Genomic DNA, 22105 nt, shown 5'->3' with positions numbered 1-22105 from the left:
GGATAAAGCTCAAAGATTAAAGTATTTATACAGGAAGTACACAAACTCTCCACTATAGTTATTCTCTCTTAGAAACTTTCTGACTGTTGCAGATCCAACAGTCTTAATCCAATAGTTGACGACCCAGACATGCATTCCAAGAAACTTCTTCATGTTTGAGTCTATCTTTTCCACGTTTCGAGACAGCCACATGATGTTGTTGAACACCGTCCTCTGGTCCAAATTCTTAAGCTTTTCTTTATCATTTCCATCTATGATGTATGAGTCCACCTTCCAAAGATTGGTGTATTCCTCATCAGACATTTTAGATGAGAACATGACATGCCTCTGAGCTTTTTTCTCATCCCATTCCTGCGCTTTCTTCACGAGCTCTCGGATTCCTTTTATCTGCTCCTTGGTGATGCTTTCCATTCCTGTTCTTTCTTTCAGTACATTAAGAAACTTCCAGGACATGCGATGAAGGGCTTGCTTGCCTACCCAATACAAGAAACCCATGAATCATGCCACACCAGAATATGAGAAATCAGAAGGAAGCAAGCTCTGTGGTTAAAAACCTTTAATATCTCCTGGGAAGAGAAAGGGGCCCCATCCCAGACTTCAGAAGCCCCTTGAAGAACTCCATGGCCTCAAGGGCCTTTACACTTTCATTCTCATCGAACCTTATTCCAGCCTCCTTTATCCTTTCTTGATCGTTTGAGTTGCTCAATAGCAACACCTTGTTTATTGAATCAATTGGTGCATTTGTCTTGATAGCATTGAGTTCAGAGTGTGTATAGGATACCAGATACCCCATGTTTGCCAAAGCATGCATCAGTTTGGACTGCTTGATAGTACTGATGCCTAGGATGGAGCATAGCCTTGGAATCTCATAATAAAACATGTTTGGTAGCTCTTGTTCCAGATACCTCAGGATTCCAATCAATCTTTTGTTATCCCTGCTTGTGTTGTTCAAAACATTCTTGATTACACTTGTGTCATTCAAAGCCCTATTCCAGAACGGCCCACACAACTTCATTCTTCCACCGCAATTGCTGCATCTGTTGTCAATCTCCTTTTGTACGTTGCTTATTTCAGTAATGTTATGGCATCTGCACATCAGTACAAAGCTGTTTCTTTCAATCACAGACCTTGGATTTCTTCTCACTATCCGAAGAAATATTCTGACATAGAAGTCGATACTCAGAGACATCACTGGCTCCACACTACAGCCAAATTTCGACGCCTGCCTTGATACTAGAGACACAATAGTCCTCAAGGGAGTTTCATTCATCCCTACACCCCTCATAATGGCCGTAGAATACTTTATGAGACACTTTCGCTCATTAGAGCATAGGACCCCCTTGTCTGTTGCAGTAAGACATATAATCCCTCTGTGTTTGATTGCCCGCAGCGCATTATCTATGTATTCAGAGCAGCTCCCAAAGGGATCTATGTCAATGACATCAAAGAAGCAAGGAAGAGAGCCCATCAAAACATTGCAATCAGATTTGATGATGTTGACCCTTGTATTTCCACTTGTCCTAATTTCCTGCAGGTTTGATTCAAAGTACTCCATGTCTTCAATTCCATTCAATAGAACGTTTGATTTTATGGTTTCGATAGATGATTGGGAAATATCATTCAGGTAGACCGTAGAGTTACTTATTTCCTTAAGATATCTTATTCCTCGCAGTCCTGTGGCTGACATTGCATCTAAAATTCTGATGGTGGCCTTGTCTTTGAAGTATTCTTTTATGAGCTCTACAGATATATCTCGGTTCAATTTCTGTGCAGGGTTGAAGAACGTCCACTCGTTCTTCGTAATTACCGTTGACTCTTCTAGGATCACTTCCTTGGCATCGATTTTGGCTTCCATTGGGGTTCAAATGATGCCCAATATTGCTCCTCCTCCAAAAGTCAGATATATCTTTAGAGCCCACATTCAGAGGTCATCCTTGTCTTGCTGCCTGTGGGGTCTTCTAGTCAATATCCTTTCCTGAGACGCTAGAAACCTGCTGATTTTGATGTTCTGCCTTATCATTCTTCCTACTGTTGTACAAAGCCTTTCGATCTCCCTCTCGATCCTTTCTATCTGAGCTTGAATTGGAGAAAATACGTCACCCATAAAAGGATGAGATTTTCCAACACTTTGAGGGCAAACCAGGTTGATGAGTGGAAGGAGAATTATGTGTCTTATGAAATTCTTAAGCCTTTGATGGTGAAAGATAGAAAAGAATTCAAGACCTTAATCGACTCTGAGCTCCGAAAGATAAATGACTTCTTCTTTCTGCTCGAGAAGAAGGCTGTCATTGAAAAGGAGGAGATATTTGTAGATGCTGGGGTATCTCCTGAGGATAGGCCATCCAATGACTCTGGAGTAAGAATCAGGGACTCTCGAAAGAAGGCTGGATGTTTAAGCGATGATTACGGCTTAGGAAGAGACGATCAGAAGGATCGGTTGAGGATCAAGACAGATGGAAAGGATGAGTTTGATGAGGAGGGAGACGATGAGGATTCCAGATCTACAAATACCTCGGAAGAGGGAGAGAGCGGCAGATTTAAATATTTGGTCAGTAAAGCAGCAAAAGGTACAGACGAAAAAGGTTTTGGGGGGTTATTTAAGATTTCTAGGAGGTTTGAAAGGAGGAAAAGGGAAAAAAACATACAAGAGTTCCTTCATGCAGTGATAAGCATTAAGAGATTTAGGGAATTGAACTATACAGGACTGATGAAGCTTTCAAAGAAATACGACAAAATGTATCCTCAAGAGAAATTTCATGAATCCTTCTCTAGAAATGTCAATGAATCATACTTCAACAAGTCTAGACGCATTGATGATGTATATAGATCGGTGAAAGAGCTCTACACAAATACCTTTGCAAAGAATGATCCTGCCAAGGCAAGAACGGTATTCAAGAAGTTGAAAGTCAAGAGTAAGACAGACCCTCTTACTTCCTATATGTCCGGGGTGTTAGGAGGAATATCTCTCGGAATGATGGGACTAATTGACTTCGGAAAGAAGCAGATGGATAAAGAGTTGTTCTTTTCCATGGCACTTCTGCAGTATGGAGCCTTTCTTTTCGGAATATCTCTTGTTGTGTTCAAAAGATTCCATATAAACTACAAGTTTATTTTCAACTTCGACGTATGTTCATCACTGAGTTCAGACAAATATCTGTTTTTGATCTCCCTCTCTGTATTTGCTAATGTAGTTGGAACATGGATTAACATTTCTTTTATCCATCTTAATCCATATTTATTGCTCCTGGGTCACCTTTTTGTGTTAGTAGTACCTTTCAAAGTGTTATACCATGAGTCGAGATTCTACCTCCTCCTAGTTGTGTTTAGAATAATTGTGTTTCCCATGTCATTTGTCAGGTTTAGGCATTTCTACTTTGCAGACATTGGCCAAAGTCTCACATTTTGCTTCAAGAGGATATTTTTTTGTGGGATCAAGCTCAATTGGAGGATTGAAGGATGTATTAACTCATTCTTTGCAATGATTAGGTTTTTGCAGTGCCTTAGGCGTTATAAGGATACTCGCCTCAAATTTCCACATATTGCAAATGCCCTCAAGTACTCATTTTCAATCCTAGCAGGGTTTGCAGTACCTTTTTATAAGAGCAACAAGACATGGGATCTTTTTATTTACAAGATCATGGTCATATCCATCTCGTCCATCTATTCCAGCGCTTGGGATATATTTATGGACTGGGGTATTTTCAGAGACAAGCTAACGTATCCAAGATACACCTACACTTGCGGAGTAGCATTCAACCTAATGTGCAGGTTTTTCTGGGTGCTAGCTTACTGGTTCAAAATCTCTCCATTCTGGATGGCATTTGTAGAGATAAGTAGAAGATTTGTATGGACGATTTTCAGGGTGGAATTCGAGCATCTTAATAATTGTAGCGAGTTCAAATCAAAGGGCTCTATGCAACTCACATCCAGAGAACTCTTTTACAAGAGGGACTACGAAGCAGATGGTAGGCCTAACGATACAGAGACCGAAAATGACTCCAGTGTTGCATAACCCCAGTTCAAACTTTTGAAGCACTCCCCTTCTTTCCATGATCTAACTTCTTTCATGGAACCTAGTCTTGCCAATCATACAGATGGAAGGTCAAAGGATAGGCTTGGCTTAAGCCTTGAAAGATTCTTACAGGCCTTCCCAATGTCTAGCTTTTTGTTTCCCGTACCATTTTTGATGAAATCTCTTGACGTCGAAGAGTTTAAGGCTACATATATGTTGAACATTGTGAATAGAAAGATGATGCAAAAAAATAGAGTATACAGCGCTCCAAAGGCTGCTGCAAGAATCCTGAGAGCTAACATAAGAAGCGTATTTCTACTACAGATGATCACCAGGCCATACATAAATGCTGCATTTATAAAAGTAACTATGCTCAGGGTATACAAATAGATATGGAAATATCTTATGTTATTTCTACCAATACAGTTTCCAAACCAAATACAATGATGGTCCATGTCCAGAACACATCTGTTGCATTCCCTGCAATGAGACATCCCATTGATGCGAAATAAATTACATTCTAAACAATACTTCTCCTGATACTCTGTTCCATTGATCCTTATTGCTCTTATCCAATCCCCATTCCTGTTGGTGCGTATCTGTGTTGAGACACCTTCTTCAAATACAATCATATCTGGGATGTATTTGTGATAAACCTTTCTATTAACCTTTCCTGGATCAGTTAAGCATGCTTTCAGAAAGGATAATGAGCTGGCCACAACCAGAAGACCAAGAAGGGAAGATCCATAAAGAGACCTTGTGAATAGAAGACGGTACAACAAGACACCTGTGTACATCTTGATGTGTATAAACATCACAAATTTTATCCTGAATTGATCCTCAAAAGATCCCCGGGGCTTACTACTCATCTCTACTATTAAGGGATGGTTTGTATTTGAGCATTTTAGAACCAATCACCTTATTTCGAACTTTGCTAGATGCTTTGCCCCTTAAATAGACCTGTAGAAGGTGAGGTTGTCTACTCATTTGGAAAGGTTGAGAACAGGCTTGGAGACGGAAAGTATGAGATAACATTTCGGGGGAAAAGTATGATAATCGTTACTAAGAAGTGGCTTGATGCAGGTTCTTGGATTCGTATGTATGGAACATTTAAGTCCGGGGTTCTAAGAGCAGTCTTTGTGGGTGACCTGGGCAGCGTTGACATAAACCTCTTCGAGAGAGCTATTGAGTACACAAGAGAGCGTTTATAGAAGGGTTTATTCTAAAGTACAGACTTGCTCATGATTACTGCTTCATAAAATCAATAAGAGGCCCTGACTTCCTCAACATCTTCCTTTTTTTCCAATAGAGTGTTTATAATACTGTGCTTCTGTTTGTCAGTAAACCTACCGTTTATGAGTCTTGTTGCAGAAATTACAAAGTCATCCATGTATCCAATAAATGACCTTCTACCTTTAAGAGCTAGTTCTTTCTTCATTGCATCAGACCCTGTGTACAGGTTACTCAGTGAATTTCCATTATTTGCCCAGCATTCTTGCATTTTCTTCAGAACATCACCGTTGCTTACAGCCTTCTCGAGATAGAACATGCAGATCAAGGACTGTGCAACATTTGTTCTATCTAGACAGTCCAAACAGTTTACTCTGAAGGTCACACCCTCCTCTTCAATGCCCTGGAGCTTGAAGTAGAGAAGAAACTTCAAGTCATCATAGTTTTTAACATGCGCATCCAGATCAAATGTCGTATATGGGATGTTCTCTAAATTTAATAGTCTATTGAAGTGCAAGGTGAGCTGCTTCTCATATTTCTTTTCTCCTAGAAGATTGATTACATGTACTTTTCCATACTCTCTCCTGAGCTTTTTGAAGTGCTTTGTAAATGCTTCTCTTACACTCTCATCATCCCCATAAATGTTTATCTTTGTAGAGATTCCATGTTCCGTTTGGCTCCAGAATATTGGGACAGATCCTCTGATGGTTGTGAAATCAAATATTGTATTATTATTTCGCTTTGTCTGAAAGTGTGTCTTTACAAAAAGAGATGCATTCCCTTCGCTGTCAACCCCCCTACATAAATACCTTGTTCCAACTCTATTGGAGGATATAAGTGAAAGGAGCTTCATGTGGTAAAAATCCCCAGACGCCTTGAATGCTTCGGCTGCAAAGAATCCACAGAAAAGTGTTGAGATGTTAAGATTAAGAGGCTCTCTCCCGGGCCGATGCGAGAGTACCCACATATAGGAGCTTGGCCCAAAGTATTTCAAAAGATTGGCTTTCATATGCTTATTCCATACAAATTCATCTTCTATGAATAAAGATCCAAAGAAGTAATAAAAGTCGTGTGATTGCACAAATCCCTTTACTTGGGACATGACCTCATCAGCCCTACCAGGGCCTTTAATGTTCAGGAATCTGATTTTGTCAATCTTGTATACTTCAACTGCATCATACATTCCCACAAGAGTACTTTTGGTAACACATGCAAGGAATTCCTCGTGGTGCTTATTCCTTTCAACCCTAAGAATTCCTAGGATGGTTTGAAATTCAATCTGCTTTAAATCGGGCTTTTTACTTACAGTTCCAGTATACGAAAGAGTAGCAACACCAGATTCAGTTTCCCATGATATCCTCTTTGAGGATTCTGAGTACACCAGCCTTGCCATCTGGATTCTTATGGGCTTTATTTTGCATCTGTTTGTTTGTTAGCATTAACTTAGGTTACTAGGATATTGCAGATAACCATTTGCTCAGAGCTTCTTATCGCCAAAGGAAAATTAGACATGAATGACTTCAATTGATGAAACCAAGTATCAGTAGTCCAAATAAAAGGAGTTTTGGATATGTTTACAGATGAGTGTCTATAGGATAGGTGCATACGTGATTCTCCAAATGTTCGATGTAAGCGTGTATATGCCACTCTACGCTATTCACGGAGATGCTCATCTGGGAGAGAAGCTTACTCTGAATGATGTTAAAATTGAAGCCAAGAATAGCCCAGACCTTTTTAGACATTTATCAAGGAATAACGAGGAAGAAAAAGACTATTATGTAGATAGCCTGGAAATATATAAGATCGAAGGCAAGGAGGAAGTGGATAGACTAAATGGTAGGGTATCCAAGGATGTTATCTTTGGGACCATGGCATTCGACTTTTCTATGCTTAAGGCGATTCTGAGCCAGGAGACCCAAAAGAATACAGGCCATTCCCCGGAAATAAGGATAAAGAGTATCGAGATCAGGGTACCTCTTGCAATTCAGATCTTCCTTCATATACCGATTGTGCTGGTGGCTGTAATAGTGTTCTACTTATTTTTGTCGTTTGGGGCTGAGGAAGGAGGAGGGTTATCTGAAAAGGAGATAGAAAAGATACCGTTATGCCCATACTCTAGCCAAGAATTTATAAGTAGGGGTTGTATTATTTGCTTAGAGGACTTTGAGGATGGGGGGTGTGTACGAAATCTTGGATGCGGCCATGTGTTCCACAGGGAATGCATTGACAAATGGCTTCGCAAGAACTTTGTGTGCCCCGTCTGTAGGAGTAGGATGACTTTAGGATGCGGCAAGCAAGGATATGAGCGGAGAAGAGTCCATATCTTATAGCTGTAAATAGAATATTGAAATTAGATATTAAACAATGCCTGTTTGCATGTCAAACTTTGATATTCTAAAACAAGTTAATATAAAGGAGAACCCGAAAGCACTAGGAGCGCCTTGGAGGTATATGCATTCCCTTAATCCCTGTGTAAAACAGGGAGAATGGGTTCCACCCTTTAAGAATGTTGTCTAAGCAAGGCTTTTGCAGTAACTGTAACACCACGGCAACTCCTTTATGGAGAAGGGCGGAGGATGGGAGTTATCTCTGTAACGCATGTGGACTTTATTACAAAATACACGGAAGAAAAAGGCCGACCAACTTCAAGACAGATTCATCCAAGCCTCGAGTGAGATGTAAAAGAATTGGTGGGGAGGCAGGCGGTGCATATGACCCTGAGATGCCATGGACTCTCTACAAGCATAGAAGCAGGACTCAGGGTTTATTCAATCTTTACCAAGAAGAAAATCAAATGAACTCAGTTTCTAAGCATGAGGGTTATCCTACGAAACATGATAACCTCAAGGGAGGTAGAGAAGCCCCCCAGATAAATTCTAGCGAAAACATACTCTACGAAGGTTTTGGAATGTCTGAATATGGTAGAAATACTATTCTGGAAGACAAAAGGGATTATAGACGTCATACAAATGTAGCCACAAAGTCTCTGATTAGAAGGCATTTTGACAAAAGGCCGGGAAGGATTCCACCATTTATGAGTGAAATTGAAAGTAAAGAGACATCGAACGAAAAGGAGCCAGAAAAAAGCACTTCTGAGCCATGGATAAAGGCCAATGAGGAACATGAAACGGATCTAGAGGATTCTGAGGTAATAGCCATCAATGCTTTACTAGATCTGTCTCGTGAGAGGACTTAGCCTCGGTTATTTCTGACTATATGTATTCATTGGATAGCATTGAGCTGAGCCCAGCAGACATATTACAAGGGCTTTTTCTAGTTGGTATGGCCTGTAGAGTGATATATGTCTTGTCAATACTGTTGTGTTTTAGATATTAAAACATTGTATGAAGAAAATTTATTTAACTCTGTGTGCCATACTCGGAGCAATGAAGTCATTTTATCTTTTCCATTCGGTTGTATTCATCTTAGGCATAGGGGTTACATCCATTGGGGTAGTGGATGCTAGGAATCTAAAGCCTGTGGGGATTGGTAACGACATCCATCCACGGGGCCCGGTAACAAATACTGTGCCTGAAGCGATAAGAGGCCCCGGAGTTGTTGCTATGCTTGAGGAGAATTGCAGCCATGCCAGACAACTAGAAAACAAACTTAAGGAGCTTGGCGTGCCTTATAAGCCACTCTATGCTGAGGAAAATCTGGATGTTTATAATTTCATGACTACTCAGGATGGTGGGCCCCTACTGTATGAGGATGGAAAGAGGGTTGAGGACATTGAAAAGTTTCTAAAAGAATATAAAGCAAAAAATGGAAATAAATAATTCCGAACGACAAAAATAGTAAAGAACTTTAATCTAACCCTTTAATCTAGCCAATATAAGATCTTCTATCAATAGGTAAGGGGGAATTATCGAATGGAGGAAGATTTCTATCTGAGAGGTACTTAAGCTTTTCATACCCTCCTTTAATGAGAGTATCATTAAGGAAAAAAACAGGGAATGTCCTCTGATACCTTTTGGCAAAATCATGGGCCTCCGGGCTGTAGTCAACCTCAATGACTTTACAACTAATCCCTCTCTTGTGAAGTAGTTTTCTTGCTTCAATACTGTAAGGGCAGAATCTTTTCACAAACATGGTACACTTTTCTTGACTTATCACCCCTTTATAACCAGTCGTGTCTTCTCCTAGATCACCTCCTGTGTTCAGAGCTCCATACATTACCGGCATAGCTAAGAAAATTACCCACATTGTTGTTTCCCATTCTTTGGGTTATATTCCATAATTTCTTGCCTTGTTTCAGAAATCCTGATATTGGTCTTACTCTTGTTTTATAACATCGATGAAGAAGACTCTTGTAGCCTACCCTTTTGCAGGATACTTCTTAATCTTGATCCATAACTCATCAGCTTGCTGTACCGCTCTTTCTCACATATGAAGAGCTTCGAATACTCACAGAACATCACCATATACATTCCCCTATCTCTTTCTTCATCATATTCATCAATTACGTCGCAAGGGTTTCGGTAATCAAGAAGCTCCTCTAAGAAATATTGCTTCTCACCAGGGCCTATCATTGTTAGTCCTCCGTTCCTGAAGTTAAGGTTATAGTATATAGAAAATGCAAGCTCCATGCTCTTATCTCTTGGGTTCAGATGTAGAACTAAAAGAAAGTCCCCATTCATCCCGTAGTGACTGTTCAGGGAGTCTGTGGAATCCCTCAGAATTCTTTTTGAATATCCTCTTCCTCTATGTTTTTTTGAAACATACATCGTATACACAAAAACAGCGCTTCTGTTGACAATATTTCCATCCACCATTCCATAGAATGTGGTTCTGCACAAGAAAACTGATGCAACCAATTCTTCTCCAATCTTGTACTGAAAAATGTCCATTCTACTTCCACCATGGAATATATGATCAAAGGTCATTGCCTTGGTCCCAAACTCTCCCTCAGCCTCATTGTAATCATCGACTATTTGCTCAGCCATTTTTATTCCCTGTTCATCACTGAAATACTTCAAAAACCTACAGGTCTCCATCCCAAGGACAAATGGATATATAAAAAGTGCTATGATCATCAATTCAGGGGGGAGCTGCACTAGAATATCTAAGAACTCATTTGCACTTTACGTCACTGGAGCTGCCTTGCGGCTTGACTGACCTAATATCCTCAAACTCTTCTTTATGACCAACCTTAATCACCATCTTCATGATCATTGAGGACCATATGATATGCATGACAGTCAAACCTTGAAGCAGTATACTTATAAGGAATAAATATAAATCAAATGTATACCTCCATATAGAGATACTGATGGGAAGGGAAATAAAGAATGCATAGATAACTAACCTGGAAACAACAAAAACTCCTGCAAAACACATAAATATACCTTTTGCCAAGGATTTGTAGTGAATATAATTTGTAAGCTTGCTAATCTCCAAAAACGGATCTGATATGTCATGCACAGCTATGATGATCACCCCAGGACGTAGCAGGTCCCTGTGGTATGATAGCGTCAGAAGCATAATGGTTACTATGTGATGTGTCACCATCTGTAGAAAGTCCTTGTACATATGCTCATTAAACAGATAAAACAGCTCTACAAAGTAATATGCAAACTCCAGATAATAGTAGAACAAAACTTTGAAAGGAATGTTGTGAAGGCCCCATGTACCTGAGAGGTTCTTCATAGTATAAGCCAAAGGCTCACTCCTGATTATAAGATACCCATATATCGATGTGAATGAATAGAACATGGCCTTCCAAAGGGAAACACTGAACTTCTTCTTCCTCTCAAATCCCAAGGCCTCCTCCACACCAAATTTCCTAATTAGGCTAGATGCCATGGGGAGGATCACCAGATTTTTGATCATTATGATCAACAGGCAGAATACCATCACAAAGAAGACATCCCTTTGAAATTCGAACTGTGATTCAAACACCCTCTCACTGTCTATTGTCACATCAGGTAAGCCTGTCATCATGATTCCGAGATTTTTTTTGTTTTTTAATTCAAAACCTACCAATCAGATCTCCATTTGCATCTTATCACGCTCAATTGGATAATTCTAAGAGAAATTAAACATAGTTAATGAATAAGTAAATCTTGATGTGCATGATTTTACATACTCCAATTTAATAAGCCACTCAAAATCTTCCTGGAAGCAACTCAAACTTGGATGTCTTCATCGGAAGAATGACTCCAGGCATCCCTGGGTATGTGTTATAAGCAGGATCCTTGAAGAACTCGCCAGAATCAAGATATCTAGTTTTCCCAATGGCTGGAGGTGGATCACTGGGGTTATATAATGTGCTATCCATGAATTCAGCAGTTTCTTTTTTATTCTTGGGTACGATTTCTTCAATAAGCTTAAGATTCATCGAAGCCTCGGAAAGCTTTGGGTTTATCTCCAAAGCATTCATGAAGGCTGTCTTTGCAAGTAGAAACCTTCCTTGGCGAAGATATATGCATCCTATCGAATTATGTACCATTCCTTCTATAGAATCTACCTGGACAGTCCTCATGTACTTTCTCAACGCTGCCATGTAATTCCTTTCCATGTACCTGATTCTTCCAACCAGATACAGAAGATAGGGGTCGTTGCTTGTAGTACTATCTGCTCTATACCATTTCTTTACCCCACGGAAGTTTCCAATCTTGAAGTCTATCCATGCATATAACCTCGAAATTATGAGATGATGCCGATTCGGTTTCTCTATCCCATTCAGAACTTCAATTGCAAGCTCATGCTTGGACTGCATCTCGTAAAGATGGGCCATCTGGATCTGAACATCAGGATTGTAGATATTGTTCAATGGGTCGTATACGATCACACGGAAGATGTTGATCGAGTCCTGAAGTCTGTTCATCTTTTTAAGGCAGACACCTGTTCTGAATAACGTTTCATAGCTCTTGTACTTCTCTACTCCCAGTTTATTCAATAACACAAGCCAAGGTCTTGCACTTGTATAATCTCCTATAGCCTCATAGAAAAGTGAGATTCCATATATTAAAAACTTATCTTTGTACTCAGCCTTGTAGTATGCCTTCACAAAGTTCTCATAGCTTCTATCAAGCCTGATCCGTTGCAGACCTATATATCCACTCAGCACACACCCCTCGTAGGACTCTGGCTCCAATTCAAACAACCTGGTTGCAATAATCTCTGCTTCATCTATATTTTTGTTTTCTATGTGATATTTTCCTAAGCTGTATAGGGCTTCTGTATTGCAGGGATTCGCCTTGAGTGCATCTTCACAGCATGCTACTACTGCTTCCAGGTCCGGATCGGCATTCCATGGTTTCCCTATACCAACTTCTTCCTTTTTCCCATCCATGCTTCTACCTATTTTCCCACCAATTTGAACTCCCCCCATGTTTAGGGCAGGCACCTTGCCATTTTATCATAAGAGGGTATTAGTGAATTTTCTAAAACTTTGATCTTCATACATCTATCTCTATATTAAGCTATCATCCTTCATACCTGTTTCATTCTATCCCTTCCTAATGCTCTATACTCCTCTCCATATAAGATTTCTTAAAATGGAAGCCCAGTATGTTTTGCATCTGTGGAACGTTAATCTATGTGAAATCGAACAGCACCAAAGTAGAATGCTTGAGATGTAAGAAAGAGAACTCCGTCGATATGATAAGGCCCATATACACTGAGGTGGAGATTAAAGGAGACTCTTGTATCGAGGCTATCGATGTTTCTGGGGCCAAGATCAAGCACCGATGTCCTGCCTGTGGTGCCGAAGAGATGATGTACAATACTGTACAGGTTAGATCCACAGATGAGGGTCAAACTGTTTTCTACTCCTGTGAGTGTGGGTACAAGTTCACTGTTCAATCATGATCCTTTTCCTTTTGATGGCAGGGTATGGCCTCTTACATTTGAAAGATCGGGAACAACCCCATACATGCAGAGAAACAAAGCTGTGCCAATGACAAGAAGCCTTCTTATAATTATGGTTACCTTCACATGCCTGATAAGGATGTATGGTACTGTGTCTTTTCCATTATATGCAGTTCTTCAATGTGCCTTGGCTGGTTTGTTTGTTTTATCTACATCTATCTACGGGGCATTTAGGATAAGGAATGGCGATAAAGAAAATAAGTCTTATATGGAAAGAATTGCGCGCTATGATGCTCTTGACGCTTCTAGAAAAATGGAAAACCAGATCTAAGTGCTCCCCAAGAATAAAACAAATTTGAACTGTGATTTTAATCTACAACTTTTGGTTGCTCAGACGCCTCCAGGCTTTTTTTACCTTTATCTGTCATATCGATATCAACATCCCTATTGTGCTGTACAGCAGAGTCATAGGACCTTGACAGATAGATTATTGCCTTTATCCACATTACAACAAAGATGAAAATGATGGCTGCGGTTATTGGAGTTGCCTTTCTAAGGTCTTCGGTATCCAGGGCTTCAAACATCAGGAGCCCATATATGGACCCTATGGACTTGCCAAGCTTTCCAAAGATCCCATCGTATACACTCTTGAATCTTGCTCTATATGTAGGGTTGATTCTCATCCCAAGCTTTTCTTTGCATATATCAAATGCTGAGTACTTTGTGATTTTCAGCAAGGACATGAATATTATTCCGGAATAGTTCTCGAGAATATATAGAGGCTTGCCGCTTGGGAACAACCCGTTTACAATTCCGATCCCAGATTCCTCCATGCTGGTGTTGTAAAGTGCAGATCCTAAGAAAAGGGTAATGGCTAGGAGCGTTACAATTGGTGTTATAACTCCAACCAACAAAAATCCCTTTGTCTCCACATAACTAGAGAACGGTGACAGGTTGAGACATATGACTACAACAGAGGTAAGGTATTGATCAAGCCTATTGAACTTTCCAGAGTACTTTCCCTTTTCCTCGTTGAAGTATTCTGCAGCAACCTTTACTCCAACCTTGAATGTAGATTCAATCATGTTGTAAGAGATGTTGAAGAATAGCACAATAAGAGACATTGCAAGCAGCAGCTTTGATTGGGACATTATCTCAAGGCCTTCGGAGAAGGACACATTGGCTTTTGCTTTCTTTCTTCTTGATCCCGAGGAAACAATAAACAGGGGCCTTTTCATCGTTACTCTTTCGAGATATATCTTTAGGAAGATCACTAGGACAACTAGAAAGCCTTGAGAAATGAAGATCCCAGAAAGCAGAAACTGGTTTTGTTGAAAGGCTAGTTTCTCCCGAAGCTTGAAAAAAGCACCGGCCACTGTTGCCGAAAGAAACAGGGACACGTTTGTGATGATTATAAGAGGAGGAATGAACCTGGAAAACTGCTTGATTGTACAGGACTCGTTCAAGAAACTCAGGAAAAGATAGGACAAGACAAGGCTTCCCCACATCTCTGCTGCGATGAACACAATTGTTGCAAGAGGCTCGTTCAGTGTCAGGAACATCGACTTGAAGACATTAAGGCCTCTGGTTGACATTTTCCCATCAATAAACATGTCCCTAAACAGAAACTTCGAGGGAGAAACCTGCTCCTCTATCAGAAACACAACTCCACACACAAAGAACAAAGATGCAAATCCTCCGCAGAAGATAGAAAATATTCTAGAGACTGTCTTTGTTCCCAGCATGTATTGTATGAGAAATACAAGGGCCATTGAAACCGGAAGAATGTAAAAGATCTTGATAAACAGTATTGTTGTAGGCTCTTGCCTCACCATCACAAACATGTCCTTCAGGATTCTCATGAATGAGTATATGAACCCTATTATTCCAAACATCAAGCCTAAGATGGCGAACTTGGTATATTCTACCCTTGCTACTCTGAAGTATCTAAGGAGTCCTCGTCTGCTATTGGCTTCTTCTTCTATCTGGTCCTCCGTGGGGATGTCTGGGTGAGAAAGGTCACGATTGCTGCTCTCCACTTCATTCATCTTTGTTTTTGTTTTGATTGGATGTAAACACTTTTGAAGTGATCTTGGTGTTTATTAGACATACGGATTCGTTTTTGCGATAAGATCAAAGGAGAGCTACTGCACAATATGTTTCACCTGTCCTTTCAATAGGTAGGTTGTGAAGAGGATGAGAAATTTGGACACCCTAGAATGGAATTGAAGGTGGATGAGCATTATTCTTTTATCCAGAGGACGATCCACACAAAGAACTTCCTGTATTACTTGACTGAGCCATACAGGCTTAACACCATATACTGGTCTGTGAATTCCCTATCAATGCTAGGGAAGGAAGAAATAGAGGAGATGAAGGGCCGAGTGATTGATTATGTGATGAGATGCAAGAATGATGATGATGGAGGGTTTGGAGGATGTGAAGGATACTCTTCGAACATAACAAGCACGTTTAATGCCTTACAAATACTTTATATCTACCGTATCCATTACCGTGATAGAAGTACTGCATCATTTATATCAAAGTTACTACAGCCTGAGGGATATTTCTTCAATGATAGCTATGGAGAGGTAGATACTCGAATCAATTGCTGTGGAGTACTAGGGTTGCATTTGCTATCTCTATTGGAAAAGGGAGACTTTGATCCCAAAAGCTTATCAAGCCCTATATGTAAGGTATTTCTATCTGAGGTTGGAATCGATATAAAAACGATTGTCTCATACACTCAGAAGTGCTACAACCTAGATGGAGGGTTTGGGGCCGTTGAGGGGGCTGAATCCCACGCTGCGCAAGTATTCTGCTGTTTGAGTACTTTAAGATCGCTTGGGGCTCTAGAGCTGATAGATGTGGAAGGGGTGACAAGATTTGTAGCAATGAAACAGATGGTCTCTGGAGGCCTTTCTGGAAGAGTAAGCAAGAAAGAAGATGTTTGCTATTCTTTCTGGGCATACTCTTCCCTTGTCCTCATTGGAAGGGAAAGCCGTGTGAATCAGAAAGAGCTTGTAAAGTTCATACTTGCATGTCAGGGGCGATATGGTGGGTTTTCTGACAGGCCTGGGAACGAGGCAGATTTATACCACCTTATGTTCGCTCTAGCTGGGCTCTCGTTACTTGGTTATAAAGGACTTAAGAAGATTGACCCTGGGTTTGGGCTATAATGTACCCTAAGTCATTGGCAGTAATAAATGCCTACTCTTTTTAGTGAATATCTTTCTTGTGGAAGATCCCTGATGGTTCCTGTAAAGGCTAGAATCTTCAGGAGTGTGAATGATGAGTGGGAGGAGATATGCATGGGAATGATATTCCGCATTGAAAAGGATTGTATCTTTATCGAGGATGATGGAACTGGGAAATGTTTTGAAATGTCCCTAGGCAAGAAGCAGTGTGAGAGATCAGAGAAGAATATTGTAATTGTATACAATGACCTTGAAGAGCATGCTGTTTGCTTTGAAACCGAAGATATTCGAGATGATTTTGTCGAGTTTATGGAAAAAGATGTTTTGAGCAAAGACGGGATGAGTACGGAAGGAAGGATGACTTTTGAAAAGGAGTCAAACCTCTTTTCAAATCTTCTTAGGATAAGCAGGTATATGGATGGCTCAGTGTTTGGGAGAATGCTCGAGAGTAGAGATGGAGTACTAAACCTTCTAAGAATGGAAGACTTCCACCTGTTTAGAATGCTATTAGAGAACAAGGAGAAGGTATTTGAGCTATTTGGGGTTGTTCTCAATAGTAAAATCAACAAGGTCACACCACATGGCTTCTACAGAGAAATTATAGCAAAGAATCTTGATGAATCTACTGCAAGGACATATGAGAACTTCCTCATCATGATAAATAAGCAAGAGTTAACGAGAAATGAAAGTAAAGTGACGGAAATGTCAGATGAGGAAATAAGAAGTTTCCTCAAAAGATGTGGGAGCAATGTTTGTAGGGTTGGAAATATAGATGTGTACTTGGAAAGGATTTATAGAGACAACAACTACTTCTGTGAGACTTTCTATTATCTCTGCTTTATATTCAGAGAAAGGATGTCTGAGGTTGTTGACCTAGGGCATATACTATGTAGAACCAGAAATTTAATAGGTGAAAAGACTTTTGATGATGGCCTTTTATACGTTCTTGAGGGCTTGTATATCTTATTGGATGAATGCAAACCTGAAAAGCTGGACATGTTCTATATGGAGGTCTCTGGTCTCTTTGATAATTTAGAATGCCATCCAGACCTACAGAACTTTCTGATTTACTTGCTCATTAACCATGGATTTAGAGCTAGAGAGCTTCTAGTTAATACAGGACTTATGGAGCGAATATTCATATCTGGGTGTGAGAGTAATATGAGCTCGGTGTTTATCTCCAAAGTACTTCTCCAAATTGTATCCTGCAGCAGTAGATTCATCCACAGATACTTCATAAAAAATGACCTGTTCAGAGGCGTTGTAAGAATGTATAATCAAAGGAAAGAGGATGCTGCATATTCCATATTCTTACAAGCTTTTACCCAAGCTGATGGTGATATGAAAATATATCTCGATAGATACATCCAAAATTAAATTATTTCAGAAAGATCTGAACCACGTCCTCATCTTCTAAAGTATGGCCAAGGCCAACTTTCTGTGGGCTGTGCTTTGCACTGGTCCCCCACACCAATGCATGCTTAAAGCTCAAAAGAAAGTCTTTGTGAATGTGGGCACATAAGTCCTTCACTGTTCCTCCTTCCCTAATCACAACCGGGTCATCTAGGGTGGGGAACACTCCCTTCTTCTTTGTATAAATTCTTGTAAGTCCCAGCTTATTCCATATATCCTCAAGTAGCATATCGATATTCCATTCTTTCTGGCAACTTATGAGTGTACTGTCAGGATATTCTGCAACCTTGTTAAAGTCTTCTAAAGAAAGCTCATCTATCTTATTGTATACATATAAACAATCCACATAAACAGAGGACCCACTAACAAGATCTATAATATCATCATCACACACATCCTCCCTTACAAACATCTGGCAATTGTTGATCTTGTATTCCCTCAGAATAGCCTTTATTGTCTCTTCAGTTGTCTTTGTGAGCTGGCAGGTTACCCCAATGTTGATCCCTCCACTTGTTGTGCATGTAAGTGATATGTCAGGCTTTTTCTTGTTCAGTCTTATCCCCATCTCATGCAATTCATTTTCAAGAGTCCTCTTATCTTCATGCCTCCGAGGGTCAAGAACCATCAATATCAAGTCAGCTGTTCTTGCAATGCTTATCACCTGTCTCCCTCTCCCCCTGTTCTGCGAAGCCCCAGAAACAATTCCTGGGAGGTCTAGGACTTGGATCCATGTTCCATTCAAATACATCTTTCCAGATATACATTCTAAGGTGGTAAACTCATGCTCCGCTGCTCTGCTGTATGTATTTGTAATCTTTGACAACAGTGTCGATTTTCCGACGCTAGGAAATCCAATCAACGCAACCCTGGCATCTCCACTCTTGGAAACCTCAAATCCCTCACTTCTTGAAGCCTTGGCCTTTGGCGCATCAAGCTCATGCCTATATCTTGCAAGCTTTGCCTTAAGAATACCAAGGTGATGCTCGGTCTTTTTGTTCTTCTGGGTTCTGGCCATCTCAGCTTCTATCTCATTAATCTTGTCCTGGATTCCCATCCAAGGGCTTGCATTCGCCTTGGAAATATTACCAGTAAACATCAGATCTAATCTTCTTTCATGCGTATCGATGACAGAAACCCGTCCAAAGAGGATAGAAAGCAAACACCATCAAACACATGCCCATCAGTTATGGTCATAAAGGAAATGTTATCCACACACAACGCCGGCTTGTTATGGGCAACCATATACAGGCTCTTCTTTGTCGTGATAAATACCCTATCTTCTCCACACACAACCTTCAGAGGCTCAGAATCAAAGGGGCCTATCGTTGCATACACATGCTCCATTCGGAATGGATAGTGAAGCACTACAACGCTGTTTGATCTACAGCACACAAGATACAAAAGCTTCCCATCTGGAGAATACGAAAGCCTCCTGAAGAATCCTCTTCCAGTAGAGAAAAGCTTGTTTCCATCATGATACTCCATCTTTTCTATCTCAATAAGCTTATCTGTAAACAGAAATGTCTTTCCTGTGCAATCCTTACTCAGAGACGTCAGAACATTGAAGTGATGGTTGAATGCAAGACCTTGGATTATGTCCTCGTGGCACTTTATCTTCTGCACTAGTTTGGTAGATATTCCCTGCTTACAATCCTTCTCTTTTCCAGGGGAGCATTCACTATCTGAAGCTTCGTTAAATTCACCTTCGTTAATTGCATCGGCAGTATCAAGGAAATTGTTGTCCGAAGTCACCTGGTACACTAATATATTTCCACTAGAAAATCCAACAAAGAGATGTCTGCATCCCCATACAAGCTCATATGCATCGTCTCCATCAATCCTTCTTACCACATAGGCCTTCCTTCCCTTCCACAATATGACCTCTCCTCCATCAGAGCAAGATGCCAGTATGTCTCCATTAAATCTAACACAATTCACACTTCTGTGATGCCCGGAAAGCACAGCATGGTATTTTATCTTTATTGAAGAATCAATCGCTGTGGTGTAGCAAAAATCTATGCCCTTGCATGTATCCTTCTCCACTCTCCACAACCTTATATCTTTGTCTCCTCCCCCAGTAGCTATGAACTTTTCATTTCCATGCATTGTAAATATAGATGCCTCCTCATGGAAGTGCAGGTTGTGTGTCGTCACCTCTATCGGGTACCATTTTTTTAGTCCTTCCATTCAGGGATTCCTCCGCCAGTACTTATGAAGATAGAGAGTTTCAAAAGGAGCTAAGCCTATTTAATCAAGATAGTTTTTGGCAAATAAGGGCAAGAAAGGTGTACTTTCCAGCAACTTCGCACATTCTGCATACTGCCCATCCTTCAGATATGCAAAGAATGCATGGTTAAGCCTTCCTTCCTTCCTGCACTCTGCTCCAGCAACATTAAGATTCTTTTTCCCAGATAGAATATCTGCAAGAAGGAGACATACCCAGTTCTTTGATCTAAGAAAGCATTCAGATGCCTTCGATAGCTCCCCTGCTTTAAGGAAGTACCTTCCAAGCTTGTCATACTTGACAATACTGTTTGCTTTTGAGAATGCCTCATCATATCTATCTAGCTTAAGGAGAATCTCAAACTTCTGGTTATCATCGGTGCAGAGTTCCAAGGCCTTTTCATGCATCTCTAGAGACTCAAAGAATGCAATCGCCTTGCTACGTATGCCTTCGGTCATCTTGTACTCCTTCTCAAGCATTACAGATCTCTGGAATTCAAGAAACTCCATGTCGATCTTTTTGGACTCAATCTCCTTGTCATGAAGATAGAATAGAGTTCCGTCCTCAATACCGGCAACTACTCCATTGATAGACGAAAAGTGATGTACATAAGGCTTGTCGCCCAAGATAAGATAGTATCCCTTATTGTTTGATACAAAGTAGAAGACTTCCTCGCTTGCACACCATGATGAAACCGAGTAGTATTCGGTTCCAAGATGCACTAATGCGTCGCTTATCCCCTCTTCAGGAACCTCAATCCCTTGCTCAATAAATCCGTCGATGACCTCATAATTCACTCGGTATATTCTTACTAATGTTCCGCATGCAACTAGAAAGTCCCCAACTATGGCCAGATGGTCAGAGGCATGGTCAATGGATAAAATAAACTCTCCCGAGTATGAATAAATCCTTGTCTGGTCGCAAATATTACATCCTATTAGAGTAGGGCTTAGGCAAAACAACTTGCTAATCCCTTTTATACTGATACTTCTGACAACCTCAGTCTTCTTGTAAAAGCTCACATCATCCCCGTTTCTCGCAACAAACTCGTCATCATTTATGAAATGGAAGTCCCTCCCTGTTCCATTAAACTTCTTTCGGAATCCTAACGACGAAAATATATGGAATTCTCCTTCACTTCCAACTGCTATTGTTTTTCCACTTGGAGAGACTTCTAGCTCATCGGGGTAGAACCCAACATTACACAGTTCCTTAGACGCATTTATGTTCCCACTCTTGACTCCAAAAATCGAGCCTGAAACAGAATAGAATATTCTGCTCTTGCTCATCTTAACAAGAGACGAGCCTCGATGAGCATTGATAAAGACGAGCTCCTCATCACATCCAGCAATTATCTTTCCATCCTTCTCCTTCACATCCCAGACTCTCCCCCCTTGTAACATAAGTAAGTCCTCTTGCTTGAATGTCTTGTTATTCCATAGTCTTATGCTTCCATCCTCTCCGCATGAGGCAAACAATGGGAAGCTAGTAAATAGATATACTTTGTTGATGTTGTTTGTATGTCCAGAAAGAGTTGTTATGCACTGGGTCGTTTGAAAGTCCCAGACCTTTAGCACCAGGTCGTCGGCCCCTGAAACTAAGTAATCTCCGCTGAGGAAACATATACTGTTTATTCCTGATGCATGCCCCCTGAATGTCTTCACACAATGCGACTGGCCTACGTTCCATACCTTGATTGTTGAGTCTAAAGAACATGAAACAAACTTACCACTATCATTTGGATAGAAGCATACATCCATTACAAAGTGTGTGTGTCCTGTGTACACCATCTTTTGGCTTATCTCTCCTTCATATACCCACATCTTTAATGTCGTGTCGTCTGAGGCAGTCAGAAACAACGAATCCTGAGGATGGCCTTCAATCTTTCTGATAAAGTCGTCATGTGCATAGAAAGTCTTGATTTTCCTATACTTCCCTAGCTCATAGACATTGACATTTCCATCATCACTCCCCACAAGTAGCCAATCCATTCTACTCAGGATTACACAGGTTCTAATAGGCTCATTAGATACATGGATATTACTCACCATGCTCATTTTATCTATATCCCAGACCTGTACATCCCCACTAAACAGCCCTATTATTGCTATGGCTTTTGTAGGATGCATTTGTATGCTCTTCACTTTCGACGATCCAAATGTTTTTTGTATTGTTCTCTTGAATTTCATTTTGTTTATGCCCCATCTTCCCAGA

General features: G+C 40.5%; 20 protein-coding genes across 20 annotated transcripts; 8 read left to right on the top strand and 12 right to left on the bottom strand.

The window, feature by feature from the left end:
- Window positions 1-9: 9 nt before the first annotated feature.
- On the bottom strand, window positions 10-495 carry EROM_081460 (hypothetical protein; the record flags this gene model as incomplete). The annotated part of the gene is made up of 1 exon (XM_009266784.1): window positions 10-495. One exon carries the CDS (start codon window positions 493-495, stop codon window positions 10-12), a length of 486 nt encoding a protein of 161 aa, XP_009265059.1.
- Window positions 496-556: 61 nt separating this feature from the next.
- On the bottom strand, window positions 557-1855 carry EROM_081450 (N2,N2-dimethylguanosine tRNA methyltransferase; the record flags this gene model as incomplete). The annotated part of the gene is made up of 1 exon (XM_009266783.1): window positions 557-1855. One exon carries the CDS (start codon window positions 1853-1855, stop codon window positions 557-559), a length of 1299 nt encoding a protein of 432 aa, XP_009265058.1.
- Window positions 1856-2110: 255 nt separating this feature from the next.
- Window positions 2111-4012, top strand: EROM_081440 (hypothetical protein; the record flags this gene model as incomplete). The annotated part of the gene is made up of 1 exon (XM_009266782.1): window positions 2111-4012. The coding sequence occupies one exon, from the start codon at window positions 2111-2113 to the stop codon at window positions 4010-4012; it is 1902 nt and encodes a 633-aa protein (XP_009265057.1).
- A 74-nt stretch (window positions 4013-4086) lies between these two features.
- EROM_081430 (DHHC-type zinc finger domain-containing protein) lies at window positions 4087-4881 on the bottom strand (the record flags this gene model as incomplete). Its single annotated transcript, XM_009266781.1, has 1 exon — window positions 4087-4881. One exon carries the CDS (start codon window positions 4879-4881, stop codon window positions 4087-4089), a length of 795 nt encoding a protein of 264 aa, XP_009265056.1.
- A 392-nt stretch (window positions 4882-5273) lies between these two features.
- On the bottom strand, window positions 5274-6635 carry EROM_081420 (phosphoinositide polyphosphatase; the record flags this gene model as incomplete). The annotated part of the gene is made up of 1 exon (XM_009266780.1): window positions 5274-6635. The coding sequence occupies one exon, from the start codon at window positions 6633-6635 to the stop codon at window positions 5274-5276; it is 1362 nt and encodes a 453-aa protein (XP_009265055.1).
- A 187-nt stretch (window positions 6636-6822) lies between these two features.
- Window positions 6823-7572, top strand: EROM_081410 (hypothetical protein; the record flags this gene model as incomplete). The annotated part of the gene is made up of 1 exon (XM_009266779.1): window positions 6823-7572. The coding sequence occupies one exon, from the start codon at window positions 6823-6825 to the stop codon at window positions 7570-7572; it is 750 nt and encodes a 249-aa protein (XP_009265054.1).
- A 176-nt stretch (window positions 7573-7748) lies between these two features.
- EROM_081400 (GATA binding factor 1-like protein) lies at window positions 7749-8438 on the top strand (the record flags this gene model as incomplete). Its single annotated transcript, XM_009266778.1, has 1 exon — window positions 7749-8438. One exon carries the CDS (start codon window positions 7749-7751, stop codon window positions 8436-8438), a length of 690 nt encoding a protein of 229 aa, XP_009265053.1.
- A 148-nt stretch (window positions 8439-8586) lies between these two features.
- On the top strand, window positions 8587-9021 carry EROM_081390 (hypothetical protein; the record flags this gene model as incomplete). Its single annotated transcript, XM_009266777.1, has 1 exon — window positions 8587-9021. One exon carries the CDS (start codon window positions 8587-8589, stop codon window positions 9019-9021), a length of 435 nt encoding a protein of 144 aa, XP_009265052.1.
- A 46-nt stretch (window positions 9022-9067) lies between these two features.
- EROM_081380 (glutaredoxin-like protein) lies at window positions 9068-9427 on the bottom strand (the record flags this gene model as incomplete). The annotated part of the gene is made up of 1 exon (XM_009266776.1): window positions 9068-9427. The coding sequence occupies one exon, from the start codon at window positions 9425-9427 to the stop codon at window positions 9068-9070; it is 360 nt and encodes a 119-aa protein (XP_009265051.1).
- A 101-nt stretch (window positions 9428-9528) lies between these two features.
- EROM_081370 (hypothetical protein) lies at window positions 9529-10278 on the bottom strand (the record flags this gene model as incomplete). The annotated part of the gene is made up of 1 exon (XM_009266775.1): window positions 9529-10278. The coding sequence occupies one exon, from the start codon at window positions 10276-10278 to the stop codon at window positions 9529-9531; it is 750 nt and encodes a 249-aa protein (XP_009265050.1).
- Window positions 10279-10315: 37 nt separating this feature from the next.
- On the bottom strand, window positions 10316-11185 carry EROM_081360 (longevity assurance protein 1; the record flags this gene model as incomplete). The annotated part of the gene is made up of 1 exon (XM_009266774.1): window positions 10316-11185. One exon carries the CDS (start codon window positions 11183-11185, stop codon window positions 10316-10318), a length of 870 nt encoding a protein of 289 aa, XP_009265049.1.
- Window positions 11186-11348: 163 nt separating this feature from the next.
- On the bottom strand, window positions 11349-12578 carry EROM_081350 (hypothetical protein; the record flags this gene model as incomplete). The annotated part of the gene is made up of 1 exon (XM_009266773.1): window positions 11349-12578. The coding sequence occupies one exon, from the start codon at window positions 12576-12578 to the stop codon at window positions 11349-11351; it is 1230 nt and encodes a 409-aa protein (XP_009265048.1).
- A 179-nt stretch (window positions 12579-12757) lies between these two features.
- Window positions 12758-13057, top strand: EROM_081340 (DNA-directed RNA polymerase I subunit M; the record flags this gene model as incomplete). Its single annotated transcript, XM_009266772.1, has 1 exon — window positions 12758-13057. One exon carries the CDS (start codon window positions 12758-12760, stop codon window positions 13055-13057), a length of 300 nt encoding a protein of 99 aa, XP_009265047.1.
- A 64-nt stretch (window positions 13058-13121) lies between these two features.
- Window positions 13122-13388, top strand: EROM_081330 (hypothetical protein; the record flags this gene model as incomplete). The annotated part of the gene is made up of 1 exon (XM_009266771.1): window positions 13122-13388. One exon carries the CDS (start codon window positions 13122-13124, stop codon window positions 13386-13388), a length of 267 nt encoding a protein of 88 aa, XP_009265046.1.
- A 37-nt stretch (window positions 13389-13425) lies between these two features.
- On the bottom strand, window positions 13426-15105 carry EROM_081320 (ATP/ADP translocase; the record flags this gene model as incomplete). Its single annotated transcript, XM_009266770.1, has 1 exon — window positions 13426-15105. The coding sequence occupies one exon, from the start codon at window positions 15103-15105 to the stop codon at window positions 13426-13428; it is 1680 nt and encodes a 559-aa protein (XP_009265045.1).
- A 171-nt stretch (window positions 15106-15276) lies between these two features.
- EROM_081310 (type II protein farnesyltransferase subunit beta) lies at window positions 15277-16236 on the top strand (the record flags this gene model as incomplete). Its single annotated transcript, XM_009266769.1, has 1 exon — window positions 15277-16236. The coding sequence occupies one exon, from the start codon at window positions 15277-15279 to the stop codon at window positions 16234-16236; it is 960 nt and encodes a 319-aa protein (XP_009265044.1).
- Window positions 16237-16263: 27 nt separating this feature from the next.
- On the top strand, window positions 16264-17631 carry EROM_081300 (hypothetical protein; the record flags this gene model as incomplete). The annotated part of the gene is made up of 1 exon (XM_009266768.1): window positions 16264-17631. The coding sequence occupies one exon, from the start codon at window positions 16264-16266 to the stop codon at window positions 17629-17631; it is 1368 nt and encodes a 455-aa protein (XP_009265043.1).
- A 1-nt stretch (window position 17632) lies between these two features.
- EROM_081290 (developmentally regulated GTP binding protein) lies at window positions 17633-18721 on the bottom strand (the record flags this gene model as incomplete). The annotated part of the gene is made up of 1 exon (XM_009266767.1): window positions 17633-18721. The coding sequence occupies one exon, from the start codon at window positions 18719-18721 to the stop codon at window positions 17633-17635; it is 1089 nt and encodes a 362-aa protein (XP_009265042.1).
- Window positions 18722-18768: 47 nt separating this feature from the next.
- Window positions 18769-19854, bottom strand: EROM_081280 (chromatin assembly factor 1 subunit P60; the record flags this gene model as incomplete). Its single annotated transcript, XM_009266766.1, has 1 exon — window positions 18769-19854. One exon carries the CDS (start codon window positions 19852-19854, stop codon window positions 18769-18771), a length of 1086 nt encoding a protein of 361 aa, XP_009265041.1.
- A 60-nt stretch (window positions 19855-19914) lies between these two features.
- On the bottom strand, window positions 19915-22080 carry EROM_081270 (coatomer subunit beta prime; the record flags this gene model as incomplete). The annotated part of the gene is made up of 1 exon (XM_009266765.1): window positions 19915-22080. One exon carries the CDS (start codon window positions 22078-22080, stop codon window positions 19915-19917), a length of 2166 nt encoding a protein of 721 aa, XP_009265040.1.
- Between the last annotated feature and the right edge of the window lie 25 nt (window positions 22081-22105).

This window comes from Encephalitozoon romaleae, chromosome VIII (genome assembly GCF_000280035.1).
Source record: "Encephalitozoon romaleae SJ-2008 chromosome VIII, complete sequence".
Lineage (NCBI taxonomy): Eukaryota > Fungi > Microsporidia > Unikaryonidae > Encephalitozoon > Encephalitozoon romaleae.
This window is presented reverse-complemented; position numbering and strand designations above follow the sequence as displayed.